We start from the raw sequence: 20,125 nt of genomic DNA on the forward strand, positions 1-20,125 counted from the left end.
CACTCTAAGAGGAAACTGCAGAACGTCTTGGAAAACGTCAGAAATGCAACAATATGCTGATGATATCGAAACGAAATAAATATAACGAAAGGCTGGTATCGTCGCTGTAAAAGGATACGGAAAAGACGTGGTATATAAGGAGTATATATGCAAAAAGAAATCGTTCTGAAGTCCAGTCGTTATGATCCGGGTATTTGCTGAATTACAGACGGTTCTCCTCACGGAGTCGACTCTTCGAACCTTGCTGGTTCAGACCCATTACGTTTCCCATGAACATGGAGCTTTCTCTCCTTCTAGCCCTGGCATTATAGGGCTGGTCGTATCCGAGTTCGCTGAAATCTTGTTCATACGACGATTGGTAGTGGGGTCGATCGTATGTTGGTTGCGTCTTGGGTTGCATCATGTTAGGATCATAGTTCGGTGGAACCATGAACCCACTTTCATAAGCAGGACGAAGAGAGACTTGAGAGGAAGTTTGCTGCTGAGCCAGATACTGCGGTTCGTAGGTTGTCTGGCGACTTGAGCTGGTCGACATAGGAGGCGGTGTAGCCGCTACACGACCGCCTCCATGACCACCTCCATGCATGAGTCCTGGAGGGGGGGTCGGCGATGATCGTTGGTGCTGCAGCTGCTCAATAAGGCGCTGTCGATGTGGAGATGCAGCTGCACCTGTACCAGTAGAAGGACGCCGTGGCTGTGGCTCTGCCAGGCTTCTCGCGTCTTCCTCTGAAATAGGAGAAGGCAGCTCGTATTCTTCAGGGGTGATGTTGAAAACTCCTTCGTAGTTTTGCAAGAGCAGGGCAAAAACTGGTGCAGGAATGTTAAGCGTAGGCGAAAAAACAATGCCCACGTTTCTAACAGTCATCTTGTTGACGTCCGAATTGTTGATGATTTTGATCAAGAACGCAATGAGGTACCGCAACAGAGTGCCATTGGCCTGAGGCAAGAGCTGAACGAGTTCTCCCAGCGCTGCTATCTTCTCCCTCTGTCCGGACATCTCCGTGACTGTGAGGAATTGGAGATGAAGGTCCCTCGTGAGAATCGTGGTGGGCAGCTCTCGGAGATATAGCTTGAGCAGTGAGGCGACAGCATGGATGTCGTAATACGTCTCATCAGTCAGCAAGTTGACGTCACCTTCAACATTGAACCGCTCGCGTAGGCCCTTGATAACGACGTTAGATCCACTAAGTCGGAATATTCCTTCCTCCAAGATGGCGTTCTTGGCGTCGAGATACTGTATGCATCGGTACACTACTGCAGGCAACGGCACATTTACGTCGACAGGTCCATTGTATCTGACAGCATCGGCAAGTGGTGCACCGAACACCTGGCGAATGGGTCCGCGGTATTCGGATTGGGTTGAACTCTGCACGCTGCTGCCAAACAATGCATCTTGGTCATCCGATGAGGATCGTGTCTTGGGGCCAAAGCCAAAGAAACTGCGTTTGCGCTGCTTCTTTTCCTCAATCGATGGACCGGGAGGAGCAAGGGCTGCTTTAGCACCCCAGGACGATGAGTCCGAGATCACCTGGGGATCACGCGGTGCTGAAATTGTGTAGGACGCCGCACGTTCCTGTTGTGAATCTGGAGTCTCCGTGTTGCGGCGGCGCGACGGTGCACCATCCGGAATGTCACCTTGCCTGGTCCCCTCGTAGCTGATCCCAATGAGGCCGTCTTGGCTACGACTTCGTGCGTTATGTGGTCTCAGCGGCGCTTGGCCATGCGGTTTCTTCTTCGCGTTCATACCGTTGGCATGTGGTTGGCTGCCGGAACCATGACGCTCTTGCGTAGCATTGTTATGCGAGTCATCTTCCTCTGGGTCACGATAGTCGATCCAGCGGAGCAGTGTGTCAACCCATTGATCACGCTCCTGATCGCTTTCTGCGCAAAGAACGTGCTTGACGTGACTGGAAGAGTCCTTCTTCTTGGGTTCCAGGACCAAGAATGCATGGCGGTACTGGTTGTCAAGCTCATCATTGTTGCCTCCGGCTGGGGAGCCGTCACTGTTGCTGTGTGACTGTTTTCCTATCTGCGCATTCTGCAGCTTGATGGTGCCAAGGTGGGCGCCACCGGGAGTTTCGTAGTATTTCAGAAGAGGGCCATCGAGCACGAAGAAACGTGCTTTCCAGCCACCGAAATTCTTACCCCTTTTAGTAAGATATCCGCTCTTGTGCGGTCGACCTCCAGGGCCCGTTTTCAGGGTGCTGGTTTCGCTTCCGCTTTCCACAACGGAACCGGTGTCGTCTGAGTTTGGAGGAAGTACGTTGGTCGACAGGTACTTGCATAGCTCCGAGGCTGTAGCCGTGTCTAATGGTGTATTCAGCACCTCGTCTAAATACTGGTTCAACACTACGCGACGTGCATCAAGTTTGGCAGGGGCATGGCCGTTGAATAGCGAACGGTCTGGGGTCTTTGCAGTGACGGCCGAGCATTGCTTTAGTCTCTGGTCCAACTTAGCAAGCGATGCAGTATCCTTTTCGACTCTCCATAGTTCGCCGCCCTCTGAGCGAGAAAAGACTGCCAGCGTGAAGACAGGATCCTCTTCTAATTGAGTCAGCGAGATCAGACTAGCTCTAGACGGCTTCATGCGAGATGAAGCCACTTTGACTGAGATCGAAGGGAGAGCATTGGGCGGCAGAAGTAGGTCAGGGTACTCCTCCGTGATGAATCCCTTGTAGATCCTGCTGCGTTCGGTCGGACTGGCGCGACTTCCGGTCGGACTAGGCTGGGCAGGTTCGGTTGCCCTCTTGGTGATGTTAAGCGGCTTTGGTGTGGACAGAACAAGAGGCTCGCCGTGTGACGAGGTTGAGATAGATGTGTTTGGAGGGAGAGGGATGGGTTGCCTTGGAGCCCGAGGCGAAAGCGGACCACTCGCCATGCCCATCCCCCTTGGCGAAAGGGGTGGCGCTCCAGGAGACTTCATACCCATGGGACGGGGGCTCGAGGGCAATCCAGGGCTCATCAAGGGCGCCGAGGCAAATTGCTGTGGCTCGTTGCCATTGAGAACACCAGCCAAAGAGGCTGGTATATGCTCCCGCACGAGCATCGGCTGGTTTCCAGTACCGCGTGGGCTTGCTGGAAGTGGGCCTTGAGGAGGTTCAAACTCTGCTTCTTTGGGAGTTCCTTTTTGGCTTCCCTTCTTGCTCTTCTTGGAAAGACTTCGCTTTTCCGCCTCGAGCAGTACAATCTTCTCCCTCTCCTCGTCATCTTCTTCTCTCGTTCGTCTTCTACCACGCTTCTCTGGAATGGGCAGCTCATCGACCTCAAGTAGCGAATCGTAGTCCGAGTCCGAGTCTTCATCCTCCGGTGGGCTGATAGCAGCAGCCTTTGCCTCCTTTCTTAGCTGTAGAGGAGCCGGCGGCGGCTTTCGGGGAGGAGGAGCGGATGGTGGCGGAAACTGTGAAATGTGTTGGTCTAGCATGACCGCGGCCTCCTTGGATGCAATCGGTGGCTTTGGGGGCGGCATGCGTGGCGGCTCACTTGGCAGGCTTCTCGACGGTGGTAGTCCTACATTAAAGGGGAGAGAATCCTTGGACTCTTCGGCTGCCTGTGTGGCCTTCGCCTGTTCTGCCACAGCACGGTCTTCCTCCTCATGATCGAACTTATCGAGCGCGTGCTCTGATGCTTTGGGCATGGCATGGGACGGGTCGAGCAGGTCGCCGACGGCGGATCGCGGTCCATCAGAAACCTGGTCTGCCGGAGGCGTGATGGGATACGGTGCCATTGCCAGGTCGATAGGTGAATGTTTGACGCTGTCAGAGTCCAAGACCGACGGAGAAGTCGGGACATCCATGACTTGATCCCTTACACCGTTGACATCCACTCTTGGAAGTGCCGCAGCCGGCGCCTGTTGCGTATCGATCTTCAGCGGCGCCTCGTGGGCCGCCATGAGCTCCTTCATCTTCTTGCGGTACTTCTCCTTGTCCTTCAGAGCACGTTCGAGATCCTTGTTCAAGCCCAAGATCATGGCTCTTTGCTTGTCAACCAAACGCCACAGCTGGGCGTTCTGCTGAGCCTGGCTCTGCTTCTCCTTTAGCAGGTACTGGATCACAGCTTCAGGGCTGCCCGCCGCCTTGACGAGGTTGGCCACGTCGGCCGTCCCAGCCGAAGCATCTTGGGAGTTCTTTGACGAGATGCTGGACACTGCCGAGTCGAGAGATATCGTTCGGGCTGGCGCCTGGGCTGGGTCGGCTTTGGCGGGAGTTGAGCCACCTGCCATCGCTGGCGACGTTGTGACGGGTGAGCCAACCGGCTTCGCTGTCACAGTCTGGTTGGAGACTCTTCTGGTGTCATTCGGAGACAGAGGAGCGAGATGCAAACTGCGGGATGCTCAAGTTAGAACACTTGGTGGTCTACATAGACTAAGATAGATATCAAGGGAGGACGAGTACAAACCCTGGTGCTCTTGTATAAGGCGAGATTGGTGTTGCCGGAGGGGACGGCGTGTCTTTCTGGTGCCGTTTCTCGAAGGCGAACGGATACCTGAAGAGGTCCTCTGCTGCAGAGGACTGTGATTGCGGCTCGTTGGGTGTCCTGGCCGTGGGGCTCCGAGGATACGACTCGTGGATGGGCGAGGGAAAGGTAGAGCGATTTGGACTCGCGCTCGACGGCGGAGACACGGCGGTGGTCGTGTGTAGCGGGCTTGGAGCAGGTTTCCGTACCGACCTAGCAAAGGGTGGAGATTTCGGGTCAGTACTGTTTCTGCGGTTGAGACAGCGGCGGAAGCAGTTTCGCTGTACGGGTTTCACAACAGGGTTCCCAGCAAACGGCGCGCCCAGCGCAGGCTCGAGATGGTTTCTGGAGTATCACGCCACGACGCCGCAGGCGGAGGGGGAATAGTCAAGTGAGGGCAGGGCAGGGACGGAATGGGCAGAGTGAGGCATGCAGACTAGAGAACGGCGAGGAAAAAGCAAGCGCGTTGTGGTAAAACAGGAAAGACAAAATGCGGGTCTTGCTGGGTTCAGGGCCGTTGTGTGTATTGGGCGATGGGCAGGGACCTCTGGGGGGGGAAACGGTTGTGCGATGATGAACATTGAAGTTAATAATGAGATGAAGGGCGCGCGTGTACTCACTTGGAGCTAGTGACGGTGATGGCCAGCGGAGGGCTCGACAGCGTGGTGGTGAGGGTGGTCTGGCTGTCGCTGTCGCTGTCCTCGTCGAGGAAGTTGACCAAGGCTCTGCCTATAGTCGGGCTGTCCTGGACGTGGTTCTGGTTCTGGCTCTGGCTCTGGCTCTGGTTGCGGTTCTGGGCGTGGACCTGCTGCTGGTAAGAGTCTGACGAGTCTGACGCCGACGGGCTGTCGCCTCTGCGCTGCCGCTCGTGCTGGAGCGCATGCTGCGACATGGTCCACACTGGCCCTGACTGGCCCTGGCTATGCACCCTGCAACTTGCAACGGGGGGGCCAAGGGGGCGTGGACGAGTGGACGAGGGTGCGTTCCCACAAGGGAGCCAATTGGCAGTCGTCGAGCGCTGCGGGGGGGCTCGAGGCTTTTGCGAGCAACCCAATCCGGCCTTGCTGAGGTTTCGAGACGACAGGATGACCCTGATTGACGTTGCAGTCTCCCTGCCAGAGGCCGAGGTGGTTGTACAGCGTCCGGCGTTTGGAGATGCAACCCGTGGCTCATGCAAGGGTTCGCTGGGAACAGGGTGGGTGCAGTACCGCTTCCAGGGCTTCTTGGGTGATTCCGGAGGCGTGCTGTGTGTGTGGTCTGTAGAGGATGTGGCCGCAAGTTATTAGATGACTAGTTACTGCGCGGCTGCTGTAAGCAGTCACTATTGTATGTACGTATTCAGTACCCAGTGGATGGTATGCTTGTTTGCTTGCTTTGGATGCCGTGGTCTGGTTGATGCTCTCTGTTGCGGTTTACAAATCGATTGCACGAGACACCAATGTCGGTAAGGGTAGGTAGGCAGGCAGGCAGGCAGGTACTGGAACAGGACCGATGATTCTGAAGGAGGATGGAGGTGACACCGTAGTAATACACGTCCGCGGACTCGGGATCCCGGCTTGCAAAGAACGGCTGCGCAACGGCGCTGACTGCCAACCCGCCGTGGTGATTTCTCTCTGCTCGAGATTGCTATCTCTCCCCTGCCCCTTTGCGGAATGGGAGGAAAGAAGAAGGCTGCTGGGAATATGGAGGCGGAGAGAAAACTGCTCCTGGCCACTGCTTGCTATTGATTTCTCTAATGCCTACCTACTCGACACCAGGGCCCATAGGGGGGCATAGCCGGCACGGTTGGACTCCGTTGCATCTTGGAATTACCCAAGGCATTGTGCCTACCTTTTTTTCCCATCGGCGGCCAAGATCCTCGCCCCAAGTCCCATGGGCAGCCGCCTCTGGTTGCCAGAGTACCGTAGTATCCGCCATCGTGGACGTGCTAACCCGAATCACCATCACGACTTTAGCTGGCCCCTCATGGGCGATCAGCGAAGCACTGGGCAAAGGGTCCAGCCCCACCTCATCTCGTGCACTGACAGCAGCTGAGCGATAAGACTATGGCAAGCCTGGCTGCCAATACGCCTGATCACCCACTAGCCTTCCCATCTTTCCCATGGCGCCGCGCTGTGCACCCAGCCTGCTAGCCCAAGCGAGCGCCCCCGGTGCCACGGAGTGGCTAGACGAGTTCTGTTATGTCAGACACGTGGAGCGGCAAGTCTAACTATCCCTTTAGTCGCTGCGACGACTCGTCATGTGCTGCACGACTCCATCGCTTGACAGATCGTTCGTTCTTGGTCGAAGACTTCCAGAAAACCGCATCCGGGCCGCGAATTGTTGACAGCTGCTGGGTCTGGCTCTAGGGGTTCCTGTGGTAATTAGTGCCCGACGACGAATCTTCAACGTTGTTGCACTCCTCTGACCTGGACTGCCCTGCCCTGCCGTCCACCCTTCACATGGAGATCGACCACTTAGTAAGGCAGCCTGTTTGGTCGATGAATTTGGGCCACGACTAGACAAGCCTGGGCGGTCAGGGGGTCCTGGCGAGCTCCTTCAAACCCCGGATTTTGTATCCAGTACCACGTAACGTTGAGTTACGTGGTGAGATAAGACGGTCCTCCCGGATGGGCGATCAGTCGGCTCTGGACAATGGGTATTCCAAAGAATTTGAGCTGCTTCATGTCTCCTCCGTCACCTGTGTAGAGCACTTTCGGGTGCCAAGAACGGAAGTATGTCTCGACACCTACCTCCGCGTGGGGACTGGCCGGCGGGTAGCCAAATTTCCAGCCCGGTCAATAAGGTCCCGGGCAAGCTAGTATCGTCATGTATCATGCAGGAGGTCGAGGCGATTTCAGCCTTCTGCAGGAACGACTTCCCAATGCGCAAGTGCCAGGGTACAGATATGGCTTAGGCCAGACCAGAGGCCCCATCGCTGGACCAAGCTCAGTAATCAGTCAATCTGGACCAGAGCAGATCACTCGTGTCTCCTACCACAACAGAGACACGTGCCAGCCTCTCCAGTCTCGTTAGGTGCAACTCATGGCTACCGGTAGATCAGAATCAGTCGGGACCGGGCAGTCGGGTTGTTCACTACCCCGTAAGAACGAGTTGCTGGGCCTCAAATGAGACTCATTAAAGTCGCAAGCACCGTCCTGGAGGATGAACGACTATCTGGCGGACGGTTCGTATCTAGCTTCGTCTCTTGTGACGGGACTTCCTTGTCTCGCAGGCGCCACCAACCTGGGCTCGGAGGTTTCTCGAGCAGCCGCATCAGCATCTCAGACGACGACCGAGCACCTAAATATTGCCCTCAACCCGTTGTCATGTCATTCAGACGCGCTGGACGCCAGAACGTCGACCAATATGTGAATCCAGGGCCTTGGTCCTACATGTTCCCCCCACTCGCCTTGCCAGTCAGCCACCCACGACACCAACGTTGGCTGAAGCCGGCGCTTCAAGAAACAGCAAGCCCTGCGACACCAAAAGATCAGATGGCCATCAACCACTCATCGGCAGCGCACTCCGAGTGGCTTAGGAGATTCCAGAGCCTCATCAGGCTCGACTTTGGATGTTTTGTCTAGCAACCCCATCCAGTTCATAGCTCCGCCGGTCTTGCGACATCTGGCCAGAGTCCGTATTCACAGCTCGAGTGTGGTTCCTTGCTAGCATCCACATCCATGGTACTATGTAGACCCGTTTCGATAGCTTGAGTGCCCCTGAACTTAAGCAAGCTTAACAGCAGGGCCTCCCTCTGGCCTTCTGCATCGGAGGATTATCAACTAGGCTTATATTAGCTCTTCCTAGCCTCTCACCAATCACACCCTGCGCGCTGGCACCTGCAAGGAGGCTAGTGCACCAGAAGGCGGTGTGATGCAGACCCTGTGCGACTGCAACTTCTCATTTGCTCCGTCGGATTTGTCAGTACGGTTTACGATGGTCTGAATGGTATACTCAGCCGGTGATGTGGCACCCGAGAATTGGGTCCTCTTGCAGACTTGATGCAAGTAATTTAACGAAATGGTTGTCCAGCTCGCCCGGTCGCTGGACTTCACACGGCATATACTCCAGCGCCCATCAGTGATTGGTATAAGCACGCCTTCCATGGCACAGTGGCATGCAATCCACAGATCAGGTCATCAAGCTCGAGAAACAATGGCTCGATGATCCACCTGCCTAATTCAAATTGTCTGATGACCAGAGATGCCAATGCAGGAGCCACACTCTCACCAATGCTTCCTTGCGGGCGAGCTTTGATCGCGTTTCTCCAGGTTTTCTCAAACTCCCCATCCCAGCAGCGATCACCCCTAGTCCTGATGCTTAATTCACCTGTCACTGTCGCTCCGAACTTGCCGGCGTAAGGACTGCACGAATGATCTGATTCTTACCCAGGACACAGAGGTAACACTGACAGGCTGCTGGATCTGAAGGGTCGCCCAATGTCACCCATTGCGGAATTGTACCATGCTCGGTCGGTCGTTATTACCGTCCAAAATCTGGGTGACGGCGTTGGGAAATAAAGTGCCCCTTCATACCACCGCGCGGCACTTTGGGCCAATCATCAACTATCTTTCATACCACCCAACCGCGTGAGAATCATAATTCGAGACACCGGAAATTGGTATGCAAACAACAAACGATGGTACGTTACCGCCATCGATATTGTACATTCCAAGAATGGCAAATTGCGAACCGAACAGTCCCTGAAACCGTAAACAAAGACGACGGGAATTAATAATCTCGTAACAGGTCCCGCATTCTAGAACATGTTACCAGCCTTAGCGATCTGTTTCATGCTGTAGCCAGCCGCCTCCCAGATCTTGTGCAACAGATAGTACCTCGCCAATCTGCAGACTGCTGATTTGTTGAGTTGTCAGTACTTTGCCCAGCCCACGCATGCACCCCAGCCTCTCGGATCCCACTCTTCCACGGCCAGTCTCTGGCACGAAGATGCTCCGACGCTCGATCGCCGGGAATGCAACTCCCCTAGAACAAATACAACACGGGGCGACCGCATTGTCAAACGACTTTGGATGGTTCGTCCCCCGATATGTATTCAGGTGTAAGCGCCTTCGTGTCACGATACGCGTTTTCGGGGCTCGGCTCAACTGTGTCACTGATCCTTTTGTCGCTTAAGCACTTCCCTGCCCGCCAAGTGGTTGTTCCCTGCCATAACATTGTCTGTCATATCAACTGCAAACGGCTGACGGGCTGGGTTACAATCTGAATCTCCGGCATCCTTAACACATCGCCATCCAAGTGGATATTACCCGACATGGGGGAGGTTGTTGCGGCTACTTGTGGGCCTGTTAGAGGTAGATTGCTTGCCGCATTCAGATATAGAACAACACAACATACCATCACAGGGGCCTGCGCCGCCAAGAGTGGATTATAGCAGATCCACGGCCGGATCAAGTCGCCCAAGACACCGCATCACTCTGGATCGACCGATTGGCAACCAGTACTATGTATCCACCGTCTTCATGCGTTCCATTACTTCCCTGGGAAAGCTGCAGCAAGTCCACGGGACCCTGTTTCCACAGCGGGCCTGCCCGGCGTCTGACATAGTTGCTGGAAATAGAGATCATACGACGACGCCGAGTCGCTTACAGACGCAGGGACGCAGCACTATAACCATGCGCTGTAAACAAAGCTGCGACGACTCCGCATCTTCTCGTCTCTCATATGAAGCATGGGACACTTGTGGCGTTCTCGGGTGGCCAATTCTGCCAGAATGGCGTGGGGTTTCGAGTTCGTTTCAGAGCCTCCGAGCCCTACCTTTGACCTCTATCAGGACGGCTCTTGGTCTGTGCGGGGACTCTCCTCTCAGTCGAGACCGCCACAAACGCCGTATGGATAGATCATAGTAATAAATGAAAGTAGTAAACTGTCGCGTGTGGCGGTGTGGAAATTGTTTCCGGTGTGTTAGGGGTTCAGCTCAGTGATTGCAACTTCAAGTAACTCCGAATGCAACGTACTATTAGTCCATTGTGAGCATCACCCCGTGTTATTACCTGCACTGGAGAGTGATCCTCGTCTGATCTGTACAGAAACCTCAGAATTCCTCCAAATCAGGGGCCATTCCTTCGGATCCATCACTTATCAGATGAAGTCAAGTGAATAGAACTCGTCTTTGGAGTCCCAAGGATTTCAATAGCCATTCTCCCAAACTCGTCAGCGTTTCGCTGTACTCTGGCTCGGATTGACCTATCATGCTCAATCCCCGTACCGACAACAGTTGGGCTGGGTTCCCAGGAGCCTTTCGAGGTGAAGGGCGGGATATCAGCTGACTGATCAGTGCAGTTGGTGATCTGATTCGAGTTTGGTAGTTATCAGAACGTGACTATAATGAGTTTCATAACAGCACACTAGCTATTGTCGGTCTGTAACCATATGGCTATAGGTACTACTTATTTTCAACTCGCAAGACGTAGTGCAGCCAGCCATTGTGCAGATCTCACTGAGTTTGGAACATAGATAGGGGGCGGCTGTTGAGTGGCAAGTCTAAATAAAGCCTTGTCACAAGCAGTAAGCTAAATAAGATATAAACAGGCGCAACGAAACAAAAGTCTTACTCACGCAGGTTCGCAATCATAGTTCATCTCAGTGCAGGTCGTTTGAACACTTGTTCCCGAAACGCGAATTGGATGTATCTCAGATGACCACAGGACTGTCACTTCCCAGCCAGGCAACTTAACAACCTAAGAGACCTCAATAGTATTGCGTACAGACTCAGCCTGTTGATATGCATTACTCGTCTAACCCCGCAACAGATTATCAAAGTCTCGCTGAAGGAATCATTCATTCCCCTTTCATGTCCAGTGTATCATTCTCCGCGACGGCGGAGGCAATAGCGCCGCATCGAGAGGTGCGTGGCCATAATCCTGTGTTATAAAGAGTTTTTATTTACACAGTCTAATTTATGAAAGTGGAACTTGTGAGCCACTTTCCTCTGAATTCTCGAAACTCAAAAGGTACAATGTAGAAACTCTATAGTGGTTCTCCAAACACCCCGAACCCCTTCATCACGCCTCCACTCAAGCTTTGACTGCGATAACCATTCTGGCAATAAATATTTAGCTTTGAGTAAAATAAAAGTCTGAATAAATTTTATCTCGGAGAATGCGATCAACTGATATTTAAAGCAAACCCGCCAAGAAGGTGCATCACTTGGATTGTTCACCCAAATCCACTGAATGGTGTTGATATCATTTCAGTCAGTTGCTTCCAAGATTGCCCAATACCTAATACCAACTTATCAATACTTTTGGATCAAAGTTTAAATTCGATCGACATGATGTTCGCCTTGGGAATCGGCCGCCTCCTAGCTAATAAATCAAACCCAGGATCAAAGGAGGATGGCCGTGAGCAATCCACACTTAAACCAGCCCCTAGATCCGATGCCGAGCAATCCAATCAGCGGAAGAACACTGACAAACACGCAAAAAGATCTCGCCCTATCGATATACCTAAGAGCCCAATGGTACTGGAAACACCAAGACAGCTTTTCGAACAGGGGTCTGTGCAAGTCTATCAGCAGTACATCGACATATTCGGCTGGAACACACCGTTCGATGCGCTTTACGGTGACTTGTCTGGTGTAAGAAACTATCATCCACATGAGTTGGCGCAGTGCCTACACGGCCAGAGACCATATGCTTTCAGGCCTTGTGAGCAACTCAGAGGGCCAGAGTCTTTCCAACAACGACGAAGATTAGGACGTGCCCGCGATAAACCCATCAGAGTCACGGGCAGTCATAATTCAGTTGGTCTTCGACAGCGACCTGCCAGCGCTCCATCTCTCAAGGCAGCACAAAACCAGAAAGGAAAATCATCCGATCGCCACCACAACGACGTTTCACACAGAAGGCAATCAACACACCACCCGAGGCAGTGGCATAGCTACAAGCATTTTGCTCCGCACCAGCCTCATATCAAAAAGCATGAGTCTGGTCTACACCACCGACCTAACCGCCTCGTCAAACCAGTTGCTGGTCTTCATCATCCCAATTTGGACGACTTTACTTTCGGACGCACACGGAAACCGAAACATGAACCTCACCGTGGCGATACCGGAGAACCCGTCAAAGGTCATGATCACGGCTTAGATACGCTAGAGCCCCAGCGCTCACCCAGCACTCAAAATGTCAATTTTCAGACTGAGGAATGTATCTTCGAGATGTCAGATGATGAGACTATGCTCCAGCCTAAGTTTGACCAATCATCGAGATCAGACTGGCAACCTGAACTGGGAGCGAAGTCTCTATCTTATAACAAAGGACACCGACGAGCCCAGTTACGGCACATTCGCCTCGACTCAGCCGATTGTGCCATTGAGTCAAGCTCAAATTCAGACGATAACCCCAGACGACGTGTCAAGCATAGAAGACGAGCGCCGAATTATCAAACTCAGCGGCGCCACGTGCCACGGGAGCCAACAATCGAGGAACATGAAGAAGTGAACTCCTTCTTGAACAAGCTATCCTTCAACAATCATAACAAGCAGCAAGCGAAGCCCAACACACATCAGGACGCTCCAACTGATGTGAATAGAATACCTCGCCACCGGCATGTCGTAAGGAAGCAACAGGCATCGGTGCATCGCTATCTCGCTGTAGCTCATCAGCAACTTGCGATTGCACAGCCGGAATTCGTGCCTGATTTCGAGATGACCGACGAAGCAAGGCTCGATGCTCAAGTGGTGGAGACGAATGAAGCAAGGGCGAAACTCCAGAGACTGGTCAAGTTGGCACGAAAAACAAAGGAACTTCCTGGCTTCCGGCAGGCTGAGCCGCTCCCAGAGCGGTATCACCAGGCCCCTTCTCAGTGGGAACTGGATGAGAAGGTAGCTGCATCAACGTTCTAAAGAGATATCCCACGAAGAAGCCTGCGGCAATTGAGAAATATGGTTACACCATATCACGGCCTCTAGAAAGGGTATTACAAGAATTACTACAAGGACCAAGAATGAATACACGATAAGGAAAGGGGGGACAGATAGTAATGACAACACTCATTCTTTAAACCCCAATTGAAAAAATAAATCGCAAAAAGATAGTATTCAATCCAAGGTGCTTCTGGGGTCCTCCCGTGACAACTCAGTGTCATGAGTCCCCCAGCAAATGGCCCACGCTATACGTGCGTTGTCGGGATCGAACTGTGAACCTACGGAAAACTTGCTACCAACCTTGTAGCTTTTACCTGGCCGGCAAGGGACTCAAGAGCTTGCAGCCCCATCATTAGGCCAGCGCGGTACGCTAACGGTCCCAATTTAGAGGGTGATGGGTTTCGTGGGCTGATTGGGAACGAGGAACGGGGAGCGAGTTCCTTTATGTGAATATAGGAGTTGCATTTCCTCACCGGGCAACCGCCAAGGCTTGCGGCCCTACAGGGATCCTTTGATCATTCTAGAGTTTTTCTTCACCTTCTCAAGTAAAAAGTATTTCTTTGTCAATTTGCTGCCTGCGACCACTATTCTGCGCCTATCGTTATCGTCACCTCGGAACACATGCCACTCTCCACTCCTTTCATCGCCCGTACAACTATTGACACCACCTCCTCTACAGGTACAATGTTCCCAATGATACCAAGCTATGTATGTGTAGGTAGAATAATAGCACGCATGCTGCATAGGTAGCTGAGATGTCTTCCAAAGGGACGAAATCGCGACCCTTTCACCTGGTTGAAGCTGATGGTCTCCCTCCTCCTGACGATCGAATTTGGACAGTAAGCTACGATTACTACTATAATCGCCCACGAAAATGGACATAACTTGAACTGCAGGAACAGAGCCGAGCTGCTGAGCTGTACAATGAAGGGGTCCGTTTGTGGACAGGACCGATGCTTCTGGATATGGAGGACCAGATGGCAAATAGTTCGCCTGGAGTAAAAATGTTCTCTCTGAATTATGAATCGGACAGGTACCAAAAGAAAATGACAGATTGGCTGCCATTTGACTTACCCGTCCGAGAAGACCACAAGTTGTAAGCATTGTTCCTGCTCAAGTCGTGAACTTCCTTCAGCTAATGTCAGGCCGAAATCAGACACCAGATTGTAACTTTTAGAGGCCATAGACATCTTACTGCACCAGGCGCGGACTGGTCATCTGACTTGGCCTACTGTACCTGGGCTCCAGGCTATATCTCGCTTTGGAACGGATTAAAGCCGAAGCTTTACGATGAACTAGAGCGTTTCCGGCGTTGGCGAGATTCCTGGGAGACTTCGCTGACTGGTAAGAGTTTTGTAGAAGCTTTCAAGGCGGTTTCTATCACGTCACCAATCAAAAGGATCGTCTGCTTTGGATTAGGAGATTTTGCGACTCGGCATAGGCCAGATGACTTCGACGTTGAAGGGAATCTTCTGAACCCCGACTACCAGCGGAACGATGCACCTTCCAAGGATAGAATGAACTTCCCAGACATAGCACAGCATGTGGCTGCTTTAACCATGGCCAAGCTGCTTGAGCAACGCTTTGGAAGAGGAGTGCGGGTATTTGCCCAAGATCCCGGATACTCCGACACAGCCGAGACAATTTTAGAACAAAATGGATTCACCATTGTTGGTAGACGCGGTGCAGCGGGGTTTGCAATGATTGGTAAGCGTTCGCATTGGGTTGCTTGAAGATTGCTAAAAGACGCCTGAGCAGACGAAGAAACTTTGGTATACTCGTTCTACAACCTGGCGAATACTAGGGAGATTGTTGCCGATATCGCCCTCCCTGCAGTCAGCCGATAGATTATGAGAAACCTGATAGCGTGCTCACAATGCTCGACGGAACTGAGTATCCCGTAAGGTAGGTAATTTCGGGCGATGCATATAGCTAGGTGGTTTGCTAAGATATATGATCCCGCTAGGCAATGGAAGACCTGGGACTCCCCGCGGAGTATTGCAATGGAGAGCAAATACTTCAAGCAGCACTGGCCTCCTATCTTCGACCACCATCCTCACTTGGAGTTCTATACTCGAAAGAGTGTATTCGACGGAGGGCAGAAGAAATTGCCGAGGGTTGAGCTGATGGGTCCAAGTAGAGGTCCAAGTAGAGGCATTTCCACCACAGCTTATCAATCAATGCAGACCAAAGACTTTCGTCGCGAAGAAATGCGAGACGATAAGCGCTGCCGAGACGCGAAGACACAGACACTGACACAAATGGAGAGTTTCCCCCATCATAGAGCAACACCGACTCTGGGACTCTCTACGGAAGCAAAGATACGGACACCGCCACAGTCAATTCCAACCTTGAGAAAGGACCCGAAAAGTGAACGGCCTCTCTCAGGAATAAGAGGCCCAAAAAGGAAGCATGAGGATCGGGAGGGGGATATCCAGGTCGTAGACAAAAAAGACACGGGTAAAGGGACTTCAGCGCGGTCAAAGCGAATAGCCAAACTCTTCGGATACACTTCGTCGAAGGGTTACTGAAGTCGATAGACTCCAGAGCATGCCTACAGAGGTTGCTACAGTGTCGCCAGGTGGAGCCCCAACCATGTTCAGGCTCCATTCAGCCTGTGGAGTTTAGATATCTTTGAGAAGACATCCGTATCACATGAGTATTGTGGTGCTTTAACCAATGCCGCTTCTTGCCAGAATTTTTGCCCCCTTATTTCTATTCCGGGTCCGTTGTCTATCGTGATGGGGATCTGAAAGTCTGGTCAACCATCGGCTACATCGTTCATGTCGAAGTGACTTGTCCGGTGAGGGGGGAGGCGGTCGTCAAGATCGCTCGGCCTATGGCCACTAGTCACCAGCTCACAGTCATTGTTGACGAAGTTGGACTATATATCAATCTCATGGCCCTAAGACGTGCCAACCACCATGATACAGCGGACGACCAATTTTCATGTAGACCTAGTATTGAGAATGACACTGCTGAAAATCAATGAAGACTTTGCGTTCAGACACTCGCTCACAATGCAAAAGTATATCCAGGAATGGACTTCATTGCGGTGAAATAATCAGTTGCCGGAGGAAGTGGTATATCTCGCGCTTTCAACGACTACGCTCTATCATCATCAAGATCACATTCTCAATGAATTAGGAAAACGTGAATATATAATATATTTTGGATAAGTTACAACGAAGGTTTGTTAAGATGTGGATAGGGTATTGACGGATATTGACATGATGCCTCCTTTGGTCAGGAGCGTGAGCTCATCAGGATGATGTTGCACCTCCGAAGATTTGAGAAATATGCCTGAAGAAACGATTCCATGTTGCCAAGCAGCGTCTCGCATTGCTTATCGACGACCACGGCCAATAGGACGGGGCAGTCGAAATTCCTCCAGATCTTCCTACTCTCGCTATTGTCAACAACTGGATTCGGAAGAAGCCCAACAGCACCGGTTCCAAAAGCACGCGAAACGCAATCCATCACGATAACACGATTTATTGCCACGCCCGATCACAAGTCAAGGTCAAGATAAGAATCATTGTTTGTATAGTAGTTTCATGTGCATTAAGACGCTGCTTATAGATCTTCGTAATAGCCAGTTGCCCCTACTCCCGCTGTCGTTGGCCGTGTTTCCATTATCAAATACAACCGGCCCGCTGCGTCAAAATGCATCCCATGAAACTCCTCGCTTCTAAAATTCGCTTATTAACGCCGAATACAAAGAAACCCAATCGTAAAAATGCATAACATAGGTGAACAAGATGCCCTTGTTCAATCCCGGGTGAGGTAGTGCCTTCGGTGACGATCTTCGATGATAATCTCCCGGTCATGGCTGCGCCTCCTTGGTTCATACCGCCGTGGTGCATCCACGTAACGGTAGGTCTCGTAGTCAGGCTCGGCCCTCACAGGGTAGGGTACAGGTACTGGTACACGGACGGGGACCAGCCTCTCCCGCTCGATATACACCTCTCTTTCGCGGCTGTCCACCCTGCTGTGACTCCTGCTCCGGCTGCTGTGTGATGATTTGGAGCTCTTGGAGCTCTTGGAGCTCTTGTGAGACTTGACGGACGGGTCAACATCGACAGCGATGACCTCGATGGTGTCAAGCTCGGGCTCTGGCGGAGGCAGCACCGGGGGCGGGGGTGGAGGTGGTGGAGGAGCGACGATCACGGGCTCCGGCAGTGGCTCCGGGAGGCACGGCGGCGGAGGCGGGGGAGGTGGAGGTGCTGGGGCCGGCACAATGGTTGTGACTCTTGTGCGGACTGTTTTGCTACCGTTGGTGGGCGGCTCAAGGTACAGGACCTTCTTGGACTTGTGCCATCTCTCTTTGCGAGGGGCTGTATAGACGGAAGACATGATGTTAGATTTGCTGGCCGAAGTATAACTGACAGGCAGACTTTGGTCTGCGAGAATGCATAGAGTTGGGTGGAAGTGGGAAATCTAACCGGTCGAGATGAAGCACCACATTTTCCACGACTGATGTGGGTAGTGCCTTGAAATAAGACTTCCAAGTTTGTGTAAGTGGGATTCGGTAGCGAATCCGGGAACGCAGAGGGCCGCTGCAGAGATCCGATTACGTCACTCGGATCGGGTGTGGCCCCAGCTGGAGATGCAGGGTCCTGGGGTCCAGAAACAAGAATCTTGCGCCAGCAAAGAAAGAAGAAAAGTCGGCAGTCGACCGTTGTGCGCCTTTGGCGTTTCACGGCTGTGGTTTCGGCTGGCTCCTCTGAGGAATCTGGTCGAACGAGCAGACAGAATCGTAGACGGGTGTGTGCTGTATTAAGCTATGCTTTGAGAGTTCGACAGGTCCTCCTCTTGCGACGATTCTTGGGGGGTCAAAGTTAAAGTACCCGCGCGGGTCACCACCACCTTCGGGCATCTTGTCCTGCCACCCAGTCTCACAAACCAAGGACGAAGAGCAAAACCCTAATCCGACATGAGGGCGCATGCGTCCATCGCGAACACCCATGACCCTGTCAAGTTGGTGTTGAGTTGGGCATCTGATCTGGTCCACTGGCGAGACGGCTGCAGAGCCCTAGCAGGAGCCAGCCAGGGCAACATGCCTTGATCGGATGACGTTTTGGTGCACCGGCAACCCCCGTGACCCCAAGGTCCAAGGAACCATCTAGACCCCTGCCACCACATCTGGCTTGCTGCGCGGTGCGCGGCCGAGATCTTGCGCCAACACGGGTGGCTGCACCGCTCCCATCCCGTATTCTTCGGTTTGTTGGCAGCGCTCCAAAGGAGAGGCGATTCAAGCGGGCGAGGCTGACCCAAGGACGACCCTTGATCCGTGATTGACAGGGCAAAGCTGGTCTGGTTGGGTGAGTTGGCAGCAGGCTAGCTGGGAACCTAGATCCAAGGACCAGGATCCAGCCCCTAAGCAGATCTAACTGCCACCGAGATGACCCGCCTTTTCCCACTGATCAGCACGCTTCAGGCTTCAATCATGTTGTTTACGGCAAGGAAATCCAAGCAGACGGGTCTCAGCTGGCAAGGCTGGGCATCACATTGGGCTTCTTTGGTATTGTAAAACTGCCGGGTCGCCGGCCGGCCGTTACCATGGCAAACTTACAGCAATTGTGCTGCGAGTATGGTGACGACGCGCATATGCGAGCTGCTCCCTGGCCCCAGGCTGGGCACACACTCTCACTCGGCGGAGCGCAGGCATTCTACTGAGTAGATTTCTTATCTCATGAGCCGATTTCAGGCATGAGTTCAACCTTTGACGATCTTTCCGAGCGCTCTGAGGCAGGTGGCAAAGCCGCAGGCAACGTCTTGCCAATTTCTGCACCGGTGCCCATCAAGACCTGTCTGGCGCAGGCTAGGGATTGGACAGCAATTTGATCGACCTAGAGCTTTTGCCGTGGAAACTAATGGACCGTTCGGAAGGGAAGGCCCACGTACTGCCCATGGCTGGTGCTGCTCGTACATCATTGTGCTGAACATGGCGGTTGATGACAACACACTGCTATCGGCCCCCGAGGAGTGGCATCCTTTGAGCCGCTTTGAGGGTGGCCGTTCTTGAGAACTTGGTATAGATATCCGATACATATTCAAGGATCACGACTTAATAGGGATGATGTCTGTTTACACTTCCGCATGGTAAGGTGCAATGGCTCTGGTTGTGAGCAGGAACAACTAATTTCAAGCCTATGACTATTTTTAGAGATAGTTCATTCTCCTCAGGCCGAGTCGATCCTATCTATCATGGCGATACCTCCAAATTCCTTTGCCACCTTGAGAAAAAGCCTAGGTCTCTCAACTCGATGCCCAAAACAATGTCAAGCGCGGCCGTATCGACGTAGTCAATGATCATGGCCAAGAACTTCTCCAAGCGCGTGACTTGTGTCCTGCGAGCTGTAGCAGCAAGTAGATGATTAAAGCAGCAATGGTTCTGATCCTACTCTTTGATGGCATGCATTTTCTTCGTGCCCAATGAAAAATGGATGCGCTCAAGTTGAGAAAGCGATATCCACCATGCAGGTAAGCAACTTTCTTCAAGCCGCGCACCATATATCATCGCGTGAGTTTAGATGCTTCATAACAACTCTATATATTATACATGCTGAGCAAGGAGACCTTCTGAACGCCCACGAATCCAAATGACCACCCATCGCTAAGAAGATGTGGCGATTTTTGTCCTGGTCCACAAAGCCCCGTGGACCAAGAGGCCCTGGTTTAGTTGCGATTTCTCACAAGACTCAGTCGCTGTCGCTCAGTTCTATAAGAACAATATCGCTCGTGCAGAAAATAGTCCAGTGTTCCTTTGCTCGAGCTGGGGTCAGAAATGAAAGGGTTTGC

The 20,125-nt window shown here is 52.5% G+C and overlaps 4 protein-coding genes across 4 annotated transcripts; 2 read left to right on the forward strand and 2 right to left on the reverse strand.

Annotated features, from left to right (window-relative positions):
• Positions 1-202: 202 nt before the first annotated feature.
• JN550_008324 (uncharacterized protein) lies at positions 203-5,344 on the reverse strand (the record flags this gene model as incomplete). The annotated part of the gene is made up of 3 exons (XM_049320272.1): positions 203-4,319; positions 4,396-4,797; positions 5,073-5,344. 3 exons carry the CDS (start codon positions 5,342-5,344, stop codon positions 203-205), a joined length of 4,791 nt encoding a protein of 1,596 aa, XP_049169837.1.
• A 6,384-nt stretch (positions 5,345-11,728) lies between these two features.
• JN550_008325 (uncharacterized protein) lies at positions 11,729-13,300 on the forward strand (the record flags this gene model as incomplete). Its single annotated transcript, XM_049320273.1, has 1 exon — positions 11,729-13,300. The coding sequence occupies one exon, from the start codon at positions 11,729-11,731 to the stop codon at positions 13,298-13,300; it is 1,572 nt and encodes a 523-aa protein (XP_049169838.1).
• A 776-nt stretch (positions 13,301-14,076) lies between these two features.
• Positions 14,077-15,168, forward strand: JN550_008326 (uncharacterized protein; the record flags this gene model as incomplete). The annotated part of the gene is made up of 4 exons (XM_049320274.1): positions 14,077-14,160; positions 14,218-14,417; positions 14,478-15,028; positions 15,080-15,168. 4 exons carry the CDS (start codon positions 14,077-14,079, stop codon positions 15,166-15,168), a joined length of 924 nt encoding a protein of 307 aa, XP_049169839.1.
• A 1,924-nt stretch (positions 15,169-17,092) lies between these two features.
• On the reverse strand, positions 17,093-17,677 carry JN550_008327 (uncharacterized protein; the record flags this gene model as incomplete). Its single annotated transcript, XM_049320275.1, has 1 exon — positions 17,093-17,677. The coding sequence occupies one exon, from the start codon at positions 17,675-17,677 to the stop codon at positions 17,093-17,095; it is 585 nt and encodes a 194-aa protein (XP_049169840.1).
• Positions 17,678-20,125: the final 2,448 nt, after the last annotated feature.

This window comes from Neoarthrinium moseri, assembly GCF_022829205.1.
Source record: "Neoarthrinium moseri strain CBS 164.80 chromosome Unknown scaffold34_Wmoseri_CBS_16480, whole genome shotgun sequence".
Taxonomy (NCBI): Eukaryota; Fungi; Ascomycota; class Sordariomycetes; order Amphisphaeriales; family Apiosporaceae; genus Neoarthrinium; species Neoarthrinium moseri.